The sequence below is a fragment of the Zootoca vivipara genome, chromosome 12 (genome assembly GCF_963506605.1).
Source record: "Zootoca vivipara chromosome 12, rZooViv1.1, whole genome shotgun sequence".
NCBI classification, from domain to species: Eukaryota; Metazoa; Chordata; class Lepidosauria; order Squamata; family Lacertidae; genus Zootoca; species Zootoca vivipara.
In genome coordinates, this window is record NC_083287.1 from 31,190,370 (window position 1) to 31,215,201 (window position 24,832).

General features: G+C 43.0%; 1 protein-coding gene across 2 annotated transcripts in view; it reads right to left on the reverse strand.

Moving 5' to 3' along the window:
- DYNC1I1 (dynein cytoplasmic 1 intermediate chain 1) overlaps nt 1-24,832 on the reverse strand; it is a 238,502-nt gene that overhangs the window by 9,476 nt on the left and 204,194 nt on the right. For both annotated transcript variants that reach the window (XM_035129401.2, XM_035129399.2), the window contains one exon: nt 12,738-12,863. In XM_035129401.2, coding sequence (XP_034985292.2) covers nt 12,738-12,863 — 126 coding nt within the window. The remainder of the gene's footprint in view (nt 1-12,737; nt 12,864-24,832) is intronic.

Genomic DNA, 24,832 nt, shown 5'->3' on the forward strand with positions numbered 1-24,832 from the left:
TTCTACAGGGTAGAATACACATTCCAAAAAGACATACGAATAAATGGCTAACATGAGGTACCTCTTTCTTATTTTTTAAAGCAGGTGGCTGCCTCTGAAAATTGATGATTCTCAAGAGCTGTTTTCCAAAAGGTTGAAAGCATCACTGGCTCGCGCTGTCTGCTACGGAAAGGCAAAGAACTGCAAGGCTGGCATGAGGAATGTATGGATCTTTTGCTTTTTTTAAAAGCCACCAAACCTGTGTACTTGCGGTCTGCTGGATCACAGCCAAAGCGCCTGCAAATACCATAAAATTATAGTTCAAATATGTCGTTTCCGCTTTTCTACGGAGCAAATTAATGTCCTGAACTCTTCCGTAATGTGCTGCAATTTTAGGCTAACCGGCTCCTTATCAAGACATACATTCCATTGCGCCATACATTTATACAACACACAACTCCACCAACCATTAAGGAAAAAGCATTTTAACACCATAATTAAGTCCTCCCTCACAACCAAGGTTGCTATTGAAAGTGACAGGCTCAAACCACAGAAGAATCATAAAGATGATTAATTATACAAACGAATTCTCGTTTTAGAAGATATTCCTCCAGAAAACATATGCTGGTACTGGTAAGGAGGAGAGCATGCCTGTTCAGCTAAATTTCACAAACAAGAACACCATTACATTAATGTGATATCGCTTTAACCCATATTGGCACTGAACTTTTTTTTTTTTAACTCAATTCCCTGTAGCACAGGGAAATAGCTGTAACAATTTCCTAGTCAAGCTGATTTTATTGTGTACAGTATATATAGAAAAAACAACAAAATGTTCTTGGGAAAGAGGTTTACTTCCCTCCTCATCCTGTTTAAATTTGTTATTTTAAATACACTATTTCATGGTTCCTGATTAAGATGCTGCACAATGTTAATGATGCTGTATTACTTTTAAAGGTGCATCTCCCTTCTTCCACATTAAGATGTTGAACAGTATTAGGGAATTCTGTGGAGCTGATTGCCTTGAGGATAGCTTCTCCCTCCTGACCCCCACTGCCCCAGGAGAATATTTGTTTATGAACCAGGGTGCTGTGCTAGATGGCTCCCCTGTGTTTTGCTTCAACCACACCTAGGCTATGGACCAGTTCAACATGTTGTCCAGCTTCCTTACAGACAGATACTGCAGATCACTCAACAGACTGGGGGATGCCTATCCTCATGTTTAGATGACTGCAATGTGTTCTCTGCGGGCTTTCCCTTATAGCTGGGGCAGAGCATGCAGCTGATGTAGAATCTCATGGCAGCACCAATTCCTGCCAAGAGCATAAAGGTAAAGGGACCCCTGACCATTAGGTCCAGTCGTGACCGACTCTGGGGTTGCAGCGCTCATCTCATGTTATTGGCCGAGGGAGCCGGCGTACAGCTTCCAGGTCATGTGGGCAGCATGACAAAGCCGCTTCTGGTGAAGCAGAGCAGCGCACGGAAACACTGTTTACCTTCCCGCTGTAGCGGTACCTATTTATCTACTTGCACTTTGACGTGCTTTCAAACTACTAGGTTGGCAGGAGGAGCTGGGACCGAGCAATGGGAGCTCACCCCATCATGGGGATTCGAACCACCGACCTTCTGATCGGTAAGCCCTAGGCTCAGTGGTTTAACCCACAGCGCCACCCGCATCCCACCCATACCCAGCCTAGTTTTAAGCTCTTGTAACTTAACATAAAAATCCCTAAACTACTCTGGATCAGGTTAGAAATGCCAATTTTCTCTTCATTGCCCATTAAGATAACAAATGGGGCCTGGTTGCCGTGGCCTGATGATTACTGCCTTAAGGTCCAGAAATAAACAGTAAATTGCAAGAACTTGGGCCAGGAGGAAGATGAATTTCAAGTAAATCTTCAAAAGTGAAGAATTATTAATCAGCAATGTAAACATACTTGGTACACTCTGACCATTAAAACATTGCTGATGAAGAATTGTCAAAACAGGGCCTTGTCCTGGGATTTTTTCACTGGAATTTATTTTTATTTGCCTATCATACTGGAATTGATTCCTATTTGAATTCATCATTACATAAATAAAACCTTTTGAAGATTTACGGGGGGGGCCGCTGGCCCGCGGGTGCCCCTTAACCCACCCCGACTCCTGAAGGGGTGGGGGGGACTGGGCTAAGCACTCATGGGAGCCGGCACTCCTGGAGGCCGCCCATGCGAGCACGAACGCCATGAGTAAGAAGAATAATTAGATTTAAAACCATGGACATGCTTCAAAGGAAAGGGAGGAAGATACTGCCAGGACTTTATCAGCTTCTGAGTGAGAAGAGCCGAGAGAGTATTTTATCAAGAGAAAAGAATGACTGGGGCGGAACGAAAAGGGAAGTGAACTTTCTACTTTTATATTTTAAGACGTACATATAACTTTCCTGGACGGACTGCCTGACTATTTCAGACAAATGAGAAATGGAAATGAACTGTGTGGAATTGGATCTTATTTAAATAGAGGATTATCATCTGGTATGATTTTAGAAAATGTTTTTTTTAACTGGAAACCCTCCCTCCCCGGAACGTTTATCAGTATTGCCTGAATGCCGCTGACGAGTGGGATTTACGAGCTGTGGCGTCTTTGGAATCTGAGAGCTAATTGTGGTTTAATCGGAGTCTCGGACTGCAGGGTTCAGCAGAAAGGTGAGGAAAGCTATAAATCAATTACGGCCCCTCGCTAAAAAGCTGTTCTCTCGCTAAGTTCATAATCAGTTTGGAAGAAGAAGGTATATCCCGAGGCACTCAAGATGGCGCTGAGTTGTGGCGTATGTGAAAATTGATGGATAGTAGCAGCCAAACGGGAGTCTCGGAGTGCGGGGACCAGCTGAAGGACGAGGAAGGCTGTAAGTCAATCATAAGAGGTTATACATAATGTGAAACAGCTGTTCCACGCCAAAAGCTGGACTCGTGCAAAATCTATAAGAAGTTTGGAAGAAGAGTGCATAGAATCCGAGATTCCTAAAATGGCGCTGGTTTGTGTCGGACTGTTGATGTGGCAAGAAAGGCATACTGGACTAAGAGAGATTTATGGGGAGGTTGGACTGGATAAAAAATCCACACAGGAAAAATGGACAGTGTTAAATCTTGTTTGATGCTTATCTCAGAAGCTGCGACGAAAGATAAAAGAGAGAGGAAAACATCTAGAAGGATTATTGAAAAGATTGGGACTATGATGGATAACAGCAAGATTTTGACAATAGGATTAGGATGGCAATGTTAACAGCTGCTTAAAATCCCAGGACTTTGGAGCATGGGGAGTCGAAAAAAATTGTTTTAAGGATTTGGCATAATATTTGGCTTAATTGATATGTATATGTATAATTGGATATAATTGAAATAATTGAATTGTTTTTTTTTAATTGGAAAATTTAATAAAAAAGTATTTATAAAAAAAAAAAGAACTCCAATTTCTACAGTACTGCCTTAAGGTGACACAGAGGCAGTCGTCCCCGCCCCCCCCCCACTGGTAGCAGCCCCAGTGTTATGGAGTGGGGATCCTTGCTGAAGGCCTCATCTGTCCTGGCATTCCACTGGCTTCCACAAAACGTTCCTCTCCCAATTGGTGTCGTTTTAATGGGATTCTTCTGTTGCCTCTTTTAATAACGGTTGTTGATATTTTAATGTTGTGTGACTTTGCAAACGGCTTAGAAGACTATTTTTGGCATCAAGCAACATATACATTTATTTATTTAGCAAATTTATAAACTACTTCACCCACCATCAAGACAAAATACAAATACGAATTCTAAAAACAGTAAAACGACCCCTGCAAACAACCATCCCTACCGATCTACAATTAACTAAATGTTAAGTATTACGATCAATCATTAATAATAATACTAACAAGACTTTATTGATTAACTCTGAATAAAGGCTTTATTCGTGGCAGCAGCTCATCCCCCACTTTGCTGTTCCCACGGCTGTTTGTGCTGCTCACTCGCCCAGAGAATTGAAGGCAGAGGAACAAGAGGCTGCCCCTTCCCGTTGGTGCAGGCGAGAGAGAAAGGACAGGTGATCAGCAAGTAGCTGTTGTTGCCTTTTATTGGTTTGCCTGACTCAGGGTCAGCCTAAGACATTTTGCTTCCTGAAGCAAAGGACAAGGCGGCGTCCCCTCTCCATTCCAGTTTCAAGTGCTGACTGGGCTGGCTGTTGAATCTTACAATCATAGAATCATAGAGTTGGAAGAGACCACAAGGGCCATCCAGTCCAACCCCCTGCCGAGCAGGAAACACCATCAAAGCATTCTTGACATATGCCTGTCAAGCCTCTGCTTAAAGACCTCCAAAGGAGGAGACTCCACCACACTCCTTGGGAGCAAATTCCACTGCCGAACAGCTCTTACTGTCAGGAAGTTCTTCCTAATGTTTAGGTGGAATCTTCTTTCTTGTAGTTTGTAGATCTTACTTCAATGCTTACGACGAGGCAAAATCATCTGCCGTACCTGAGGCAGCAGGCAGGGGTGCCGTCTTTTTGGGGGCCCTGGGTGCTCAGGCACCCACAAAAAAGCCCTCCATATTCCACAGCCAAGTGGCTCCATCGGGTCCTCCCGTTGCCCCCCTGACAGCCTGTCGCAGCTGCAGCAAGCCCCACTGGGAGGAGCCCTGGCTGCCCCCCCAAAAGGCCCAAGGGGGCGGCGTCTGCTGCAGTTGCAACAGGCTCCAACAGGCCCTCCCGCTGTGGTAGCGGGCCTTAATATATACACATATCACAATCTGTCACACACATCTCCAGCATGGGCAGGAACATAGCTGCCAAATTCTCCCTTTTTTTAAGGGAAATTCCCTTATGCTGAATAGGCTTCCTCACGAGAAAAGGGAAAACTTGGCAGCTATGGGCAGGAAGCAAGTTAAACCACTTTAAGCGCATGTATTTCATTGTAGATTAAGAGTGTAGCTGAAGACGCCGCTTTTATTCCTGTTGGTGTATGAACTGATGTGTACATTAAAGACCTCAAAGACTGTATGGTAACACAAATTAAGGAATATCGTAATGAGAAACACAAGGATTTAGGGTGATAATTACTGGGCTTTGCCCTACTTACACCGGCTTACCCCCTATTGGGGCTACCAAAGCTACAGATTTTATCACTCTAGTAATCAGCAATGGGTGATGGCCTTCATAAAACACAGTAATTAAACTGACTGATTTTTCAAACCTGGGCATTTTTTTCATTAAGGAGCTCTTTTTAAGCCACTCTTTTTTTTTCTTTAAAGGCACACTGGATACATCAGTCACTATTTCTCTCCTAAATGCAAACATTTGGGAGCAAAACTGATCAACACACTGTTTCCCAAGCGATCATTAAACAAGCCGGGGTGGGGAGAATCAATCACTGAGTGATCTTGCAATGGTGACAGGAGAGCTCTATATATTTCTTATTTTTTTAATAAAAAAAATCAAATATAGGATTTAGACAAAGTACATACAACAAACATGTACAAAGAAGGAGGAGGGGCTTTGTCACAAATGTAATACCTTCTTTGAAAATTGTGTAAGCAAATGAGTGGCTCTGTGTTCTGGGGCTCAGACTCTGCCTTGCACTCGTTTTTTTTAGGCAGGTTACTTGTCCTTTGTTGTGGCAGCCATTTTGTGGCAAGCCATGGCCTTACTATAGCCATTTCGTGGTGGTACCCACAAATGTTTTTTTCAAATTTCCAAATGTGACCATGAGCCCCCAAATATTGGGAACCCTTAAAATGCAGTACAGTACATTCCTGGCAGGCAACAGTTATGTACAAAGTTGTATTTTTCTCGCATTAATAGAGATGTTGGGTGAACTCCCAGAAGTGCTAATGGCATCAGTACACCTCTCTAGAGCATTACACAAAGAGAGCATTTGTTGGTACCTTTATACCAGGCACAGACAAACTCGGCCCTCCAGATGTTCTGGGACCACAACTCCCATCATCCCTAGCTAACAGGCTCAGTGGTCAGGGATGATGGGAGTTGTAGTCCCAAAACATCTGGAGGGCCGAGTTTGCCTATGCCTGCTTTATACCAACATGTCTATTGGCAAGTGAAGCAAATGGCTGGAGACAATGAAACTAAAGTATATTTCAGATAACTCTGAGTGACACTACTCGTAATTTGTTGAATGAGTGTATTTCCCAAGTATTTCCCAAGATTCTTCCTAGGAGACCATGCCAGTTATACTGTAGGATTAAATTTGTAGTGCTCTAATTCTCTGCAATGTAACATCCAATTGCGAATTGTCTGAGTAACATTACTAAAAGACAATACAATCCTAACCATGTCTACTTTGAAGTCAGCCCTATTGAATTTTATGGAGACTACTCCCAGGTATGTGCAATTAGGATCATGGCCCACATTTTCTAACACAATTCCTAACCTATTTGGTATTCTGATACATACACAGGGCCGTCTTAAGCATGTCGGGTGCTCCGGCGCCCCCGCCCTGCCCCTTGCCGTGGCGCCCCCCTGCCGGCCCTGCGCCCTGCCGCCCCACCCCGCGCCACCCAGCCTACCCCTAGAGCCAGCCCTGTACATACATACATACACATATATATTCAGTGTCTAGTCAGGCTATTGCCACAGACTACTAAGAACTTCTACAGAAGCTTCAGTTAAATGCCCGTGTGCAGATAACACCCAACTGCTTGGCCAGTTTCAATTGATTACATTGGGGAGGGCTCCAGGGAGGTTCCTAGGAAATTATGTCCATCATTGCTGGACAATATGAACAAGAGTAACCTCTGTGGGCCATCACAGAAGCATTTAGAGTTGAATTAAGTGCTCTCTTACAGCTCAATCTGGCTATTAAATCATCAAGGCACATGAATATCTCTGTGCTCAGAGGTGAATAGCTCAACACTCATTTTTACTACTTATGACATATCATGACAACAGTAGGTGGCAAGTTTTGGGGTGCTGCTTTATATAATGCTCCAAATAACAGAGGTGGTCTACAGATGCAGAAAAGAAAATATTTCAAATGGATTTTTCTTAGATATATTCTTGTTCAACTGGATACACTTAAAAATAATGGGGATCCTTCATTTCTATTTTGTCAAATAATCAATAGCTTGCTCTTTCATCTCATCATACATGTGACCGTGTGTGTGTGTGTGTGTGTGTGTGTGTGTACAATATATATATTGTTGTCCCTCGAACATGTGTATATAACTCACATTCATTCTAATGAGCGGAATGTACAAATGCCAGAGAGAAAATAGACCCCTGGCTGTGAAAATAAATGCGTTCAGTTATTTTCAGAGATGATGTTGAAATCAAACAGCTAAAAAAATGTAGATGCTGTAAAAAAAACTTTATCAGACAATGAAAACATTAATGTTATTTTAAACTTACTAGTCATGGGCTGTACAATTCGCTCGTGTCCCTTCTGCTTGCGATGCCATAAAATGATTGTCGACATCCGTTTTAATAGACAGGATGGAATAAAGAAGGTCAAACCTTGACCCTCGTGGAAATCAAAGGAAGCAAAGCTGCCACTTGTGGAGGTGCTGAATAACCTGATGCAAATGGCGCCATCCAATTTTGGCCAGGGTACAAACCAGTCAGCAATTCTGCATGGCCTGGGAGGTGATCTCATGGAGGATGCTAGCTATAAGACCCTTTTCTTTCTTCCTCTTCTCTGTTCCATACTGTGGGCAATTATATTGTGGGTTATGAGGAAATAGGAGCGTCAACGTTTGGGTGACTACCCACTTGTGGCTAAACCAGTGTTGCATGTATGAAGCATGGGCCCATGAACTCCCTCCAGTCTCTTCCGCTGACATGGCCACGAGGAGACTGGAAGCACCCACTGCCATTTTCAACTCGCCACAGTTTGTCATTTTCTCTGAATCTCAACAAACTCTGAAGGGTTCTGAACTATGATTCGTCCAAACAAACCAAGATCAAACTTCTGCCCTTTTCAAATAAACTACAATTTAACGGCCATTCTCAGATTGGACAAATTGACACTGTATGGTTAGTTTGAAATAAAATTGGTTGGTTCCAATCTCCAAGCCAGGTCAGAAACTCCTAAGCTTTTAGCATGCAATTACGTATTCATACATATGCACATTAAAATAAATAAATCAAAGAAGGGATAAAGAAGAGAATTTCAGAATCCCAAAGCATGCAAGAGTAAATTAACAAACGTGGCTTGCATAGAATATGCATTCTCTTCTAACAAGTATGCATTTTAATTATGTCATTAGGGCACATATGTAGGGTTCCACAAGAAATGAATGAGGCATTCGTTCTGCACCCCAACCCTGCTAAGCAACAAGTTGACAAACACCTTTGTTTCTGTTGCCACCTGTTCATCTCCCAGCCCTCACCCATCTTGGAAAAGAGGTATTTAGGTTGCAGTTGCCAGCGATCCAGATGTGAACTATATCCAATCCACAAAGGAGAGATGGAATAGCTGAGACTGAAGGAAAGATAAACAGGGATCCAACATAAATGGTTCTGGGTTTCCCTAGTGAAAGGAGAAAGTGTGGACTGCCTCCCAGCAGAATTCATTCCACAAATCACCTAATCCAAGGAGGATATATTAAGCTCAGTGTATGATATAGGCAATTTTAAATCACCTGATGGTCTACCTCTTTGGTTTTCTTAGATTGGAATCATTGTCCATTCTGCTTCTGATGGAGGGAAGCCAAGAAATGGACGGCTAATCTGGAAGAGATGAACAAAATACTCCAAATATCTTGCTGTATGATATGTCAAAGAGACATATTTACAGCCTGTCTAGACTACAGACAATAGGCGAGAACAGACTATATTGTCAACGCAGGTATTTCTAGCGTCTGTCAAATCACTCAGAAACAGAACACACACACACACACACACACACACACACACACACACACTATAATAAATAAATAAAACGTGCTGTCCTGCCAGTGCCGCGGCAGAAATTTGAGTGTAATGACTTTAGACAGTTTAGCAATTATGGTAACGATACAGCAAGATGTTTCTGCAGTCATTTGTGAGCAAGAGCGACTCCCGCAAAAGCACACGCCAGCCAAAAATGTGAGTCATGCGCAAGTAATTTTGCTATGGGCCATAAAAATCACTTTGTGTGAGTTAAAGCTAAATCTGTATGTGCTACATAATGTTTCCCTACTGTGGGGAGATGGAGATCCCAGTATCCTATCACAGATAATGACAAAAAACAAATTCCGTCTATAAAAGCTGATTGCTCCGCGAGTCACCCCTCGACTGTTCCAGGAATTGTAATGCAGACGCTACCTTTTGTGCTCCATTCAGCAACAAAGAGGCACATTCCATCAAGCACACACCATACTGACATCAATTTAGTCAGATTTTAGTATTTTTTTGGGGGGGGGGGCGGTTCAGAGCAGCCTTGCAACACACTATATTCAGCCTGCTAATTTCCATTACATCTACTCTTCACCCCTATAAGCTTCCACTGTTCCTTTCTAGCCCACCATTTCATATTTTCTTGAATCAATACCCCATGTGCTCGTTTAGGCAACTGTATCATGGGCTGATTTGTTCTCTTGTCGACATGAAATTGACAAGATGAAAGATGCCCCTGAGAGACAGTGTAACACAGTAAGTGAAGATAGTGAGCTGTAAGCCAGGAAGCCTTAGGACCAATGCTTTTTTCCAGCCAGAGAATGCTGGAACACAGTCCCAGTACCTCTCAGGTGGGCACTGTGGCAGGCCAGCGCTTCCTTCACCTGCTTCTTGACTCTACATACTTCTGAGAAGCCCAAAACAAAAGCCCAAGTCAAAACAGAAGCTGCCAAGCATGTTCGAATCTACACTTTCTTGTTTAGATCTATGACTCCACGTAGCTCCTAGCTGCGACGGGCCAAGCTACGGGGTGGGGCCAAATCATATTTCCTTTTCTTCAATCCATCTCCTATGTAGTGGTGGTGGGCTTGTTTTGAAAATGAAACAAAAACATTTAAAGTACTAAAATACTAAAATAAGCTGCGGAGCTGCCTCTAACAGGGTGGTGACTCAGCCCTCCCAGAAGCTAGAAGTCGGTGGTGGACTTTGAGCAGGCATTCCCAAACTGCGGCCCTCCAGATGTTTTGGCCTACAACTCCCATGATCCCTAGCTAACAGGACCAGTGGTCAGGGATGATGGGAATTGCAGTCCAAAACATCTGGGGATGCCTGGCTTTGAGCTTCCAGCTAGGCCTCTACTGTTGCACATGTGTGTGTTTGTGCAAGGGCCCTTTTGAGCTGTCCTAGCCATCCTCCTGGATCCAAGAGAACGAGGGAGGTCAGGGAGCATTTCTTTGACCTGCACCAGAACCAGGGGCAACCCCCAAACCAGCTAGGGAACCAGCTCACTGTAGCTTTTAGCACCTTCGTGGGCAGTGACTGTTGTCAAACCGGCATCTGTTCATAGCTGCCCCGAGTTGCCCAGTGACTTACTGTAATAACTTCATGGTGAGTTCTGGCACCTACTTTTCTTGAAAAAAAGCACTGCTTGGGACAAATCTTGTCCCTGCAATGAACTCAGTAGGTGACCTTAGCAGTGGTGTCCAAACTTTTTCCAAAGAGGGCCAGATTTGATGAAGTGGAATTGTTGAGCTTTTATTGAAGTTGTTTAGGATTTTACCCCGGGAAATAAACTGCCACAAGGGCCAGATTAAACCGTCCAGTGGGCCCGAAACGGACTTTGGATGTGCCTGCCTTAGAGAAACCCTTCCCTTCCAGTCTCAGCTTTCATAAGCAATTTGGGAATGGCAATTGTTGGTGTACCCTGCAGGGTTATAATAATGAAGGATTGCTGAGAGAACAATACATGAAAATGCTTGGATGTTCAGAAAGCACCAAGTGCTATGAACAAAATCCTTAGCATCTGGAACCTGCCTATACCAGTGACTTTTCACAGTCTTTTTTTTTTAAGAAGAACTGAAATCCTAGTACTGTAGCTGTAAATACGATAGTATGTCTTTATTAGCATGGTGCTTTCTTTCTTTACAGTAAAAAAGGCAAGAGAGAGGGGGGGAAATGGCAGATTTTTTAAACACAATTCCTTGGTCGTGTTCTGTCATATGTGCACAGGTATGCTCAGATATCTACCCACAATGTAGATGCAAATCCACCACACTACCAATACTATGCAATAGTTCCCGACACCAAGGCCCCATTTTAAGCAATTCTATGGAACTAATTGGACCAACGAAAGTGTAACGAAACAAAGCATCAACTCTGAAACAAAAATCTTCAGCACAAGTAAAAGTAAACTTAAAGTAATGTAACTTCAGCATTAACCAATTAATTTACTGATAAAAAATTAACAACCTACAGGTTCCTTGTTGAGATGGCTGCAGAAATTATCATGGTCTTTCTTGCCAGACGCTTGAGAAACTTATTTTCAAAGTGTTGGTACAAATTAAGAGTGCACGAATGTGTGAACTTCCCTTTGGAGTGGGAGTTTATTGTGGGCAGAAAGGGGAGGTTGTGGCCAGCAGAGAGTTAAATTTGCCTTCCCCACGCTGTGCAGTCCTGAGGCTGCCCAACTTCCTCCAAAGCCCCAATGTATATAATGAGTTTAAATTCTAGTCAATCCTATCCTGAAGGCTCAGAATAGGCATCCTTAAGAATGCATTTATCAAAGAGCACCCAATATATTAAAAAACCCAATTAGAATCTTAGATTACTTGAAACAGCATTTACCATAATTTTCTTTCGGTGTCTGTCTCTTGGCATTTTGGTAGGACTTACAGAGAGCCGGATCCAACACAGCTTGCTAAATAAGCTGTCATCACGATGATCAGCTGCTTGGTGAGGGAGGCACAAAAACCCATACAGCTGTGCCTTCCAAACAGCCGATTAGCCTGAAAGATGCAACATTTGCTTGCAACCTTGATTCTCCATCCAGCTGGGGTTATACATGTGGGAGATGGATCAGGGTATAGATAAATTTAAACAAACCCACTGTGCAGGCATTTTCTTTTTATTATCATGATTAAGTTTTATTTTTATTTTCTCATTTTACGAGTCACATTTAGCGTATATTAAAACAACGCATAACCAGCCCCGGATTGCCACAATTGTGTCCATATGCATCATGAACTATGCCGTTACTGTATTTTGCATGGCTACTCCACACCCTTAGAAATCTGAATAAATAAATGACTAGACTAGCATTAGACACATTACTTGACCCTACAGTGGTACCTCGACTTACGAATTCAATGCGTTTCAAACGCACATTCGTAAGTCGAAAAAAATCGTAAGTTGAATCCCATAATAATGCATTGGGAGAAAAAATCGTAAGTCGAAGCAACCCTATCTAAAAATTCATAAGTAGAAAAATCCTATCTAAACTGCATCCAAGATGGCGGATGGAGCTCCGTTCGTAAGTCGAAACATTTGTAAGTCGAGTCATTCGTAAGTCGAGGTACCACTGTACTTTTGTAATAATGAAGCCATCAGTACAGAAGATTAACATTACCATGTGGCCATGAGTTCTGAACATCTCTCAGAATTCAACTCATTACTCATAAAAGTGGGTGGGACAGACTTTTTTTAAAAAAAAGTCATATATAAAATTTAAATGTGTGGTTAAAGTATCCATGAATTGAAACCCATGGCAAAACTCCCTGATTTGAAAGGGGCTGGATTGCAACTTGAATCAACACAATGTGCCAATGAAATGGATAAGTATTGCTTACTCCAGTGTGAAATGTTTATTTTACAAAGCTGCAAGAAAAATGGCAAGAATGCAGAGCATCTATGAAGAAAGACAAGTACCTCTCCGACATCATAGATCCAGATCCTTCCTTCGGAGTCCCCAACGGCCACTTCTTTCCCAGCTTGGCCCCAACGAACACGATTGAGGGCAGAAGCTCCTTCGATGGTCACGCTAGCCGTTGGAACCTATCAAAGACAGAATTCTCATGTGGATGTTGACAAAGCCACACAATAGCAATGCACTGCTTTGCAAATGAAAGACAATGAAATAAAATATCCATTGTTGTTCACTCACGTGGTGTAGTAAGGGAGGAGCAGAAGAGAAAATGAAAGGATGAGGTTTAAGACAGGCAAAACATAAAGGGGCAGCAAGTGACACACAACTTTGTTTGGCTCTGGGACATGCTAAAACCACTGCAGCTTTATTTTTTCATTTCTTTCTTTCTTTCTTTCTCTCTCTCTCTCTCTCTCTCTCTCTCTCTCTCTCTCTCTCTCTCTCTCTCTCTCTCATCTGTGGCCTAATAGAAGATCAAAAGATGATGGATGACTCAGCTGAGTGGCAAGGATTAATGAGCTCAAATGTGGTATGGAGCATAAACTGAAAGCTGAAAGGAGATTGAGAGGATTTCATGTAAACATTTTACTGACCTAGACATTTTACTGACCTAGACAATATAGACATTGCACCTAGAGCAATTACTTTAGCCGAGACAGGATGGGGTCAGAAACGAAAGGAAGATGGGCTAAAAAACATGACATTCAAAATCCCTTTCTATTCATTTTCCTTTGCCTCTCTTGCAGACACGCCAAACCCTTGTTACCCAGAGGAGGTGTTTTATGCCCTGCTAGAACTAAGCTGGTCTGGTCGCGAGCACTGCTTTGCTGAAAAACTATGCAGGCAACACACAGAAAACTCTTGGGGAGAAATGCAGGGAATAACTGCAATGTAGCTTCTCTTGGGGGACTAGGGCATAGTCTAAAGCAGGCACCCCCAAACTTCAGCCCTCCAGATGTTTTGGACTACAATTCCCATCAACCCTGACCACTGGTCCCGATAGCTAGGGGTCATGGGAGTTGTAGGCCAAAATATCTGGAGGGCCGCAGTTTGGGGATGCCTGGTCTAAAGCATAGGGGGGCAACCTGAGGCTCTGCAGGTGTTGCTGGGAGTGCAGTAGTATAGTCTACACAGGCTGGGGTTGATGGGAGTTGGAATGCAATGAGATCTGGAGTGCCACAGGTTGGCCACCCCATGTCACTTGATGGAGCAACTTCACTAAAACATGTCTATCCATAGCCTGAATGGACGGAACTGCTTATGAGCTCCTGTGTACACCATAGCTGTCAAGTCTCCCGTTTTTCACGGGGAAACCCCGTATTCAAACCCGTTTCCCGCTGTTATCCCGAATTGAAAAAAAAATCCCGTAAATCCCCCGGATTTAGAAAGCAGCTCCTACCGGCCAGGGAGGCTCCTTCTGCGCATGTCTGGACATGCACAGAAGCGACTTCCGGTGCCGCACCGCTGCCGATCCCTTATTTTTCAATCCAGGAGTTGACGGCTATGGTGTACACTCACCTCGAATTCCATGAATAAATGTAATAAACCCATTGTTTCCTATGTGATCCAGTGCTCAATATAGACATTGCACACTAAAGAAAGAGTGATGTGAATTTCAACCACAGCCTGGACTAGTTGTGGAGCAAAGGTTACAAAGGTCACCATCTCCAATTCACTGCTGGAGGGGCCAATACCAGTGGGAGTTACCTCGAGAAGGACTCTGGTGTCTCCCCTTCTGGGATGCCGCTGGTGGCCAAGAATCAAACCCACATGAAAGTGGGAGAGAGATGGTGGAAGGCAGGGAAGTGAAGATCTCCCAAGGTGAAATACTGGGAGAGGAAAGGAAATATCCCAGTTGAGAACTGTGGGCCACTACTTTGGATAGACAGAAGATTCTGTATGTGTGTACTGCCTTTTTATTTCAGAACACACTGCCGATTTTCTTTTCTGTTTCTGCTGTTGCTGTTATGAGCATGCTCTGGTAACCTCTGGGTTAGATTACTGCAGGCATCCCCAAACTTCGGCCCTCCAGATGTTTTGGACTACAATTCCCATCTTCCCCGACCACTGGTCCTGTTAGCTAGTGATCATGGGACTTGTAGGCCAAAACATCTGGAGGGCCGCAGTTTGGGTTTGCCTGGATTACTGCAACACGTTATACATGGGACTGCCTCTGGAGATGTTTCAGAAACATCAGCTGGGGCAGGATTCAGAGGCCAGGTTGCTCACCGGGACGAGACAGCTGAAGCATATCACCCTGATGCTGATACAACTGCACTGGCTGCCAATGAGTTTCCGGGCCTAAATCAAAGTGCTGGTTTTGACCTATGAAGCTTAAAAGGGTTCAGGACCACAATACCTCAAGGACTGCCTCTCCCCATATGAACCGACCCAGATCCCGTGATCATTATCTGAGGCCCTTCTTTGTGTGCCTCCTCCACAAAAGGCCTGGAGGGCAGCAACACAAAAACAGGCATTTTCTGCAGTGTCTCCCCATTTGTGAAATGCTCTCCCCAGAGAGACTCGCCTGGTGCCTTCATTCCTATCTTTAGGCACCAGGCAAAAACATTTCTCTTCTCCCAGGCCTTTGGCTAATTAAATAATTTTCTATGGCCTTTCAAACTGGGTGGGTGAGGGGTTATTGGTTTTGTTTGTTACTATGTTATTGCAAACCATCCTGTGATCCTCGGATGAAAGACAGTATAGAAATTCAACAACAACAACAGTAATCTATTTCTTATTATTATACATGTATTTACAGAATTGTTTTGATTTTTATATTGTGTATAATTATGCAATACATTGACATTTGTGTTTTATGTTGCAAACCACCTCATGGTCCTTTGAAGGAAAGTATTTAATACAGTCATACCTTAAGTACGCTTCGGTTTGAGTACTTTCAGTTTAAGTACTCCGCAGACCTGTCTGGAACGGATTAATCCACTTTCCATTACTTTCAGTGGGAAAGTTCGTTTCAGGTTAAGTACGCTCAGGTTAAGTATGGACTTCTGGAACCAATTACAGTCATACCTCGGGTTAAGTATGCTTCAGGTTGAGTACTCCGCGGACCCATCTGGAACGGATTAATCCACTTTCCATTACTTTCAATGGGAAAGTTCGCTTCAGGTTAAGTACGCTTCAGGTTAAGTACAGACTTCCGGAACCAATTGTGTACTTAAACTGAGGTACCACTGTAAATAATTATTTTCACTAAGGGCAATCAGGATGTATTTCTGCGAGATTTCATCCCAACCTGATTTTAAGAAGTTTTTTCGGAAAATCACATGCAACTTACTTCTAAGTAAATGTAGTTAGGGAAACAATGTTAATAAGAGCATATAAGTCTATCAGGAACAATTAATCCAAAGTATTTTAATCTCTTCAGTCCTACCCCCTCCTAAATGCTTACCATTTAAATTAGAAACGTTTGTATAATTATGAAGCGGTTTTAATTCTATATTCATTTCTTCATAAAACACTAAAAGCCTTTGTGTTTTGACAAAGCATTTGTAATTAAAATGTGTAGGGAGGGGAAGCGACCTACAAGCAACAATATGTATTAAATGACAGATTTTATCTACGTATATTTGATGTGCTTTAAAAGGAAAGGAAGAATTATGTAGTAAGCAAACAGACATTAAAGCTGCAGTCCTATACAGTTACTTGGGAGTAAGCCCCGTTGCACATAGGGGAGCTTACTCCCAGGTTTTCTGTATGAGTAATCATATGTAAGGTTGGACTGTTAATTTTAATAGGTTTTATTCCTTATTGAGAAAAAGCGATGGGTAAAAATATGCATATTTAGTTAATTTAAAATATATAATCATTCTAGTCCAGGTAGACTAGAAGCAATCTTCAAATATTTTGGATAGGCACCCCAAGAATTCTTGTTTTCTTCTTCTATGTGTTACAGCTCCAAGTCTGACAGAAATGTATAACTGATGAATGCCGAAATATGGAAGCGTTGCATTTGTTACTCCTCTGCCGCTTACATTGTTGCATCCGTTTGAGGATATAAATCAAACATGGCAAGCTTTCCCTTTTGTTAAAGCCAGGAAGCCATGCTAAACCAAATGCAAGCCTTTTATACATTTCACTCCATAGTCCAGCAGTTAGGCTTTAAAAGAGCTATAATCGATGGTGTCATTACCTACCTAGCATGTCAATAAAAAAACAACAGTCAGAAAAACGTTTCTCTAAATCAGATAGACGTGTTTGTTAGAGATTTACATTAACCTCAGAGATGAAAAAAATCATACAAGAAAAAAGGATGGCTAAATATTTCTAAAACTTTCTCATACTATCCCATAGATTTATCATTGATGGCACTTGCAAGATAAATGCAAGTTTTGATCAAAACCATTGACTGACGCTATTTCTGCAAGTTGGAGCTCTTCGGTGTGGTGGTGGTGTGTGTGTGTGTGTGTGTGTGTGTGAGAGAGAGAGAGAGAGAGAGAGAAGAGGACAGGAAATGCACTACTTCCTGAATCTATAACCAACCTTAGGGTGACCAACTAGATACAGTGGTACCTCGGTTTATGAACACAATTGGTTCCGGAAGTCTGTTCATAAACTGAAGCATTCATAAACTGAAGCGAACTTTCCCATTGAAAGTAATGGAAAGTGGATTAATCCGTTCCAGACGGTCCGCAGAGTAACCGTTCATAAACTGAAGCGAACTTTTCCATTGAAAGTAATGGAAAGTGGATTAATCCGTTCCAGACGGGTCCGTGAAGTACTTAAACTGAAGCGTTCATAAACTGAAACATGGGTGTAATTGGCTGCGGAAGTCTGTTCATAAAGTGAAGCGTTCATAAACTGAAGTGAACTTTCCCATTAAAAGTAATGGAAAGTGAATTAATCCGTTCCAGATGGGTCCGCGGTGTTCATAAACCGAAAATTCATAAACCGAGGTGTTCATAAACCGAGGTTCCACTGTATGTGCTAGGATACCTGCTAGGAACTTCTTCTTTTTTTTAGTTACTTAGCTTTGAAAATTCCCTTTGCTGTCTTAAACGGGCCTTGGGTTCCAAACTTGCGAAAAGGAAAAGGGAGCTTTTGTGATACTCTTTACAATAAAATAAAAAGAACTGAAGCAAAAAGGAATCAAACGCACGTCAACATTTCTTGAAAGATAAATTTCGCCTACGCAATTATTTCCATAAAACAAGTTTATGAAATAGTGACTAAAACCCAGCTCCTAAATATTTCACTGGAACCCTGTAGCTGGTTTCATGCAATAGTTTTTTTGGGGTGTGTCACCCCAAGATTTCAAACAGTGTCCAGAGGGAGAACTCCCCACTGCTCAGTTGGGGAAGTGGTGAAGATCTTAATTTCAGCAAGGTCTTGCGGAGTCTTACCTGTAATGTATTTTTATGCTCTTGTTCCCTTTTTCATTTTTGTGACTACCGTATTTACTGATAGTTTTTGTTGCATGTGAAAAAGGTAAAGGGACCCCTGACCATTAGGTCCAGTTGTGACCGCCTCTGGGGTTGTGGCGCTCATCTCGCATTATTGGCCAGCGTACAGCTTCCAGGTCATGTGGCCAGCATGACTAAGCCGCTTCTGGTGAACCAGAGCAGCACACGGAAACGCGTTTACCTTCCCTGCACTTTGCACTTTGACGTGCTTTCGGACTGCTAGGTTGGCAGGAGCTGGGACCGAGCAACGGGAGCTCACCCCGTCGCGGGGATTCGAACCGCCGACCTTCTGATCGGCAAGCCCTGTGTTCTGTGGTTTAACCCACAGCGCCACCTGTGTCTTGGTGTTTGTTGCATGTTAATAGAATGCAAAATCTGGATGTAAACTGCCTTGGGGGTTTTATGAAAAGGTGGGCTATAAATCTTGAAAATAAATAACATTATGAATGCAGGAGGCAGTTCAATACACTGACTGGCAACAGAGATTCCTTCTCCGAGCCCTAACTGCAGGTGCCAAGAACTGGACCAGGGATCTTCTGCATCCTGAGCACTGTGCTGTGGCCTGTCCCATATTCCCTTTACCATGATGAGCCACATTCCGAATGCAAGAAGCAACTCCCTCTGGGAGCTGAGCTCACTGGGCCTGCCACTTTGATGATTATATTTGGGGCAGTCAGTCAGATTTGTGGGCTGGCACGCTGGTTGTAATCTGCAAGGCCATCCCTTCCCTGACACACCTGTAAAGAGTCACTATGCATTTTCCTATTGCCAACACTCTGATCCGCGAGTCAGTGATGGCACAGTATTTGGCCGCTGACCTGCTAAACAGCCTGAGCCCAAACACATTGGGTAAAAAGCAAGCTCAATCTAAAACATTTAGCATGTCAGTGACAGTCCCGCAGCTGGACCCAGTCTATTCAGCAAAACGGCATCTGTGGGTTTAGGATAGCAACCTATATCAGTTTAAGCACTTCCATTCAAACTGGATCATGGAGAGGAGGCTAACGTTTCAGGACTTTTTATTTTTGCAAACAGCTAATTTCATTCTAATCTAGTGACAAACCAATCAGATAGTTCAGTTACGTCTTAAGAAAAATGGGTTACGATTCAAATGAAAGCCCTTATTCCTTTGCTCTCAACAGGAGTGATTTAAGCAAATGCTTATCAGTGCCACTGAAATAAAAAAGGCTTAGCTTGGGCTGGATTGCGTGGCTCGATACTTCTGGAGAAACAAAATCATCATTATTTTTCTTTATTAAAGTTCTGAATTGCCAGGCAAAGGATCAAAAGAACCATCGCTTTCAGTTGCTAAAGAGTTTTCTTCTTGGCTGATACGGTAGGTCTCTGATTGCTTTTTCCTGGCTTGGTGCTGAATTTATTCCTGCTGGTGTCCTGAGGAAGGGGGAATGGAAAGTTTATCTGCCTAGCGCAGATTTAAAGGTCCAAATTAAACAAATAAGAGCAAAGTGAATCCTGCACATGCTTTAACAGCATTGACCACCGTGCAATTTCCATGTCAATAACAACAGGGAAGATTTGCAACAGCCTTGATGGGGGGCAAATAAAGTATCTTCCAGCCTGCTTTTTGAGAAAATGGACTTTCCCCTCTTAACAGTCTCATGGCATTGATAGTAAGGGCTCTTAATGGTAACACCTGTAGGGATCTGCTGCTCTTTGCTTCTTCCCCCAAATGAAAAAGCTGGAGAGAAAACCCCTCCCTATACACCCTCCTTCAGCTGCTCGCTTTATAATTAAGGCGGCTCTGCAGCTTCCTGCTCGGAACACTTCAAAAGACCTCGCGTCTCCACTTGACAATCCAGTTTTCAGTATTCGTCCCTCCTTACCTGTCTAAGGTGATTTACGGCAAGGAGCAGTAAAAATGTGCATTTTCTTTTGACTGAAATGTATATTAAGGCCATACGAAAGAAGGAATTAACCACACGCACAAAAGTAGAAGAAAATATTGGCAGTTATTACTTTTGCCTTGGTAACTTGGTTGATTTCTTGACTACAGCCTCGATCCACGAGTATATAAATAAATCCACTACCTTCTTTAGTCTTTTACATACAACTGATGAATTAAGCTCTGTCTCGCCTTAAAAGCTCCTGCCTGAAGCCTCTGTGGCGCCAGAGCACTTTCTGGATTTTCTGCTCCTGCAGACTAACGCAGCTATTTTTCTGCAATTAGGAAACTTTAAAATTTATTATCACGATTATTCGTTTCTATAGTGTTTTAAGCTCACAAACCGCTTTACAAGCCTCATTTCTTTCATCCGCACTGCCTTATTGTTATCTTCTAATTCTGATAGGATTTGAATTGCACGTTTGCTGGACAGCATTCTACAAAATATATTTGCGGCTTGCATGATGCAATGGTTTTTCGGGGCCCATGTTCCATTCTCAGTGGTGGCATTTAGAACGTTCAATCACAAGACCGTTCTCGCAGGGCGGGGGTGGGGGGGAAGGATTACAAAGGGAAAGTTCAAGGGACAATTTCTGTAAAATCTGAATTAGGTGCAGTTATTTCACAACTGGAAATTAGGCAAAACTGCAGGCTGCTTGAATTCATACAAAAATGGCATGAGACAAAATTGTAAGAGAACAACAACAAAAAGCAGCAGCTATGGTAAGAGATATTGATTTTCATGTACAGAATATATTTTCTCACAAAGCTTTCTGACTTCACTGTTTCACTGATGCTAAACAGGGCAACAGAGTTTTCTCTGTATGGTTCCTATTTTTAAATTTCTCCCCAATACTGGTATGGAAATCTTATGTTTGAAGGCTTTAATTGCATGTGAAGCTTTGCAATTGTGTGTGTTTGGGGCAGGAGCAAAATATATATCCTGCAGGGAAGAATGAATGGTGGGAGGAGGGGGAAAGAGAGACAGAATTTATTTATTTATTTAGTAAATTGATAGCCCACTTCTCAGTTTAAAAAGAACATTTTCACAGCAGAACACAATAAAGCACGCAAAGAAACCCTGTTTATAAAACAATATTATACTAATATTATACAAATAAAACCAACAAACAATAATTAAAAACCATACCAATTTGATTAAACAAAATCGCATTGTGACCAACAACATTACGATTGACATATCTGATATATGTGCTGTTGACCAGAATATCTCAAAAATATTTTCTGTAATATTCTGGGCAGAATGTCAGCTTCAAAATAAAGGCAATATTAAACACCTTAAAATGACAAAATATCTGCCACCTCTCCTAGTATCTGCAGGCAGAGAGGCTAGGAAAATACTGACTTAGACCTGATCTATGAATCAGGACAAAAAGGAGCAGAATGGGTTGTATCACTTCAGTCTGGGGGATGCTGGCTGGTTTTTTAAAATTATTATTATTGTTCCCCATCTGTGACAATTCCCTTCAATTAAAAAGTTAGCACATCAAGGAGAAGGACTGTCTGCTCCTTGTGTGCTGGTATTGCACTCTGCAGGTAGCTTTTGATGCAGGTAGCTTTACATACTGGAGCATTGAATAAACATTTATTCCCTGTTCGTTCTACTACCTTACAAACTCATTTTTTGCTTTTTCTGATGAGTTGGTAGATCAGACCCTTACAAGACAGCAGTTTGGGGGAGGCAAATTATGAATGTATCAAAGAAGCCTAGTGTACTCTGAAAGTGTTTTAAGAACTCCATTCAAATTAGGAAACTAAAAAATGATAAAACACTCAACAACGCCCCCCCCCCAAAAAAAACCCACCAAGAAGGACTTAATAAAATCACTCAAAAATACACCCAAGAATTTATTTAATGCAGCTGCTTCTTAATTTATAATCTTTTATCAATACTTACTTTCACAAATTTGTTTGTATTATATACTTACTAGTATGAAAATAAGGCAATGGTCACTTTGTAAAATCTGGACTTCTCTAGTGGTATTTTCTATTCTAATGATGTTTATTATTCACTTATGCAGTTTTATCTCATCTTTCCTCCAAGGATCTGAGGGAAGCCTATATTGTTCTTCCCTGGCCGTCCTTTTATTCTCCCAACAGCCCTGCAAGGCTGCAAGTGTGACTGGCCCATGGCTTCTGCACAAGGATTTGAACCCAGACCTTTCTGGTTCTAGCTACTACAGCCCGCCCCCCCCCCCCCGGTCAAAGAAGGATGATCCAGCCCTTGTTACTGTACCTCCTCAATGACGCTGCAGGCTTAAGACACATTCATCAAATTTCAGGGTCAGTTACCTTCTAAATAAAGCACCACACTTATCTGGGACAGGTGTACATGCACACGAAAGCTCATACCAATGACAAACTTAGTTGGTCTCTAAGGTGCTACTGGAATGATTTTTTTTTATTTTGTTTCGACTTATCTGGGAGAAAGTCCCATTGAACTCAGGGGGGACCTATTTTCAAGTAAACGATCAATAGGATCAGGCTGTATGTGTGCTTAGGACTATAGCAACATAGCCCAAACGTTTGCATAGATGTTTGTTCAGAAGGAGGTATTGCTAATTTCAACAGAGCTTAATCTCAAGTACTGTAAGTTTACCAAGTTTTAATGGCCTTAAAGCCTAATGTATGCAAGTTTAACCAGAAGTTAAGTCCCACTGAATTCAATGGGGCTTACTCCCAGGTAAATATGGAAGAGGCAACTGCAGCACTATGTACCAGCAGGTGGCTGTCCAGTCTTCAGTGCTTCTCAACCTTGGGTCCCCAGCTGTTGTTGGACTACAACTCCCATCATCCCTAGCTAGCCGGACAGTGGTCAGGGATGATGGGAGTTGTAGTCCAACAACAGCTGGAGACCCAAGGTTGAGAAACACTGGCTTAAGTACTTTCAACAAAGGAGAGTCCAACATCTCTTCAAGGCAGCCTGTTCTACTGACAAACAGGTCTTGCCTTTAGCAATTTCCTCCTAAAGTCTCACCAAAATCTGCTTCCCTGCAGCTTCCAAGGGCTTACGGGACAGCTATAACCTCAGGCCTTGTATACACCATACATTTTAAAGCAGAACACGCCTTCCCCCCAAAAAACCTTAAGAACTGCAGTTTACCCCCTCAGAGCTACAATTCCTAACACCCACACAAACTACAGGTCCCAGGATTCTTGGCTGAGCTGGCAGAAGCGCTTGAAATGTATGTTGCATATGCAGTCCTAGAGGGGGAAAAGACATTCACAAAAGGAGAAATAATGAAGAGCGGCTTTGCCTACTCTGGCAAGCCAGGAAGAAGGCTGCACCTGCGACTCAGGACAGATTTATTTATTATTATTTATTCCACACCGTACATTTAAAGCACACTCCACACTCATTGAAAGCATGCGATTTCACCCAAATAATTCTGGGAACTGTAGTTCCTTCACAGAGCCACGCACCCTGGACAAACTACAGTTCCCGGGATTCTTTGAGCTAAGTCAGGTGCTTAAAATGTGCCCTGAATGTGCTTTAATTGCAAGGTGCAGATCTGTGGCTAGGCTTCCCTTTTTGTCCTTCTTGGCAACGTGAGAAAGCGCAACTTGTGCAACTCCTCCGCAGCGAGTAGTGCAGAGTTTCAGACGCATTTGAAACCTGCAAAACCTGCCGCCACTGGGAGAGGAGGTGGGGGGGGGAGAGATGCTCTAAATTCCTCACGGGGCATGCAGAAGAAGAAAAAATAAATGGGGGGGGGAGCAGAAGTGCAGGTGAACAAACCAGCCCCGACACACCCACTCTTTTTGAAAACGCGAATCAACTCCGTGCAAGAGAAGGAAGGAATCTGTGCCATGTCTTTAATCTGGGGCAGAAGGCTTTGGGGTGAATGTGCTAAGATGCCACGTTTGATTTACAGCCCCTGGGCAAGGACAACAGCCTCCCTCCCCTTCCTTACAGGGCTTAGCTTAATGTTAGGGTGGTGCCAGCGATGAACTAAGACAATAGGGATCGCAAATTAACTACAACAAAAATTTTGCACAAAGCAAGTTACAAGCTTGTCTCTTGCTTGAAAGTGAGAGCATCAGAGGAGCCTACTGGATCAGGCCAATGGCCCATCTAGTCCAGCATCCTGACCTCCCAGTGGCCGACTAGGTGCCTGCGGGAAACCTTCAAGCAGAACCCAAGCACAAGAGGACTCTCCCTCCTTGAGATCTCTGCAGCAACTGGTTTTCAGAAGCATTCAGCCGCCTTATCTTCTATGTTCATCCTAGAAGCCGTGCTGCGTGCTGCGAGGGCGCCGGAGCGATCTCCGCGCCTCAGCGCCAGGGCGCCTGACCTGCTCGAGACGGCCCTGGATTTCATATTCCCCTAGAGTTGCCGCCAAGAAAGAGTATGAGTGAAGGATGAAGTGGTGCTTACAGGGTACGCCTGGGGCCTGATGGATGTTGCGAGTCTGAGCACTGGCCATGCTGGCTGGGGCTGATGAAAGTTACTGAGTCCAACAACCAAAAAAGGGCAGTGCCTTGTCTCCCACTGGGAGGTCAAAGCTGGAAGGTGCAAGCGGGTGGGAGGATCCTGGGTGTAACCCCACCCCATCCATTTAAAGTACACCTGAAGAAGCCTGGGAACTGCAGGTTCCCTGCACGGCACACTACAATTCCCAGCATCCTGAAACTGCAGTTCCCGGGATTCTTTTTTTTTGGGGGGGGTCGTGTGCCCTAAATGTGCTTTAAATCTATGCTGCAGATTTGCCTTTTGTCTCTGAACAAAGGAGGAGGGGAACACCAGGCAGGTCTG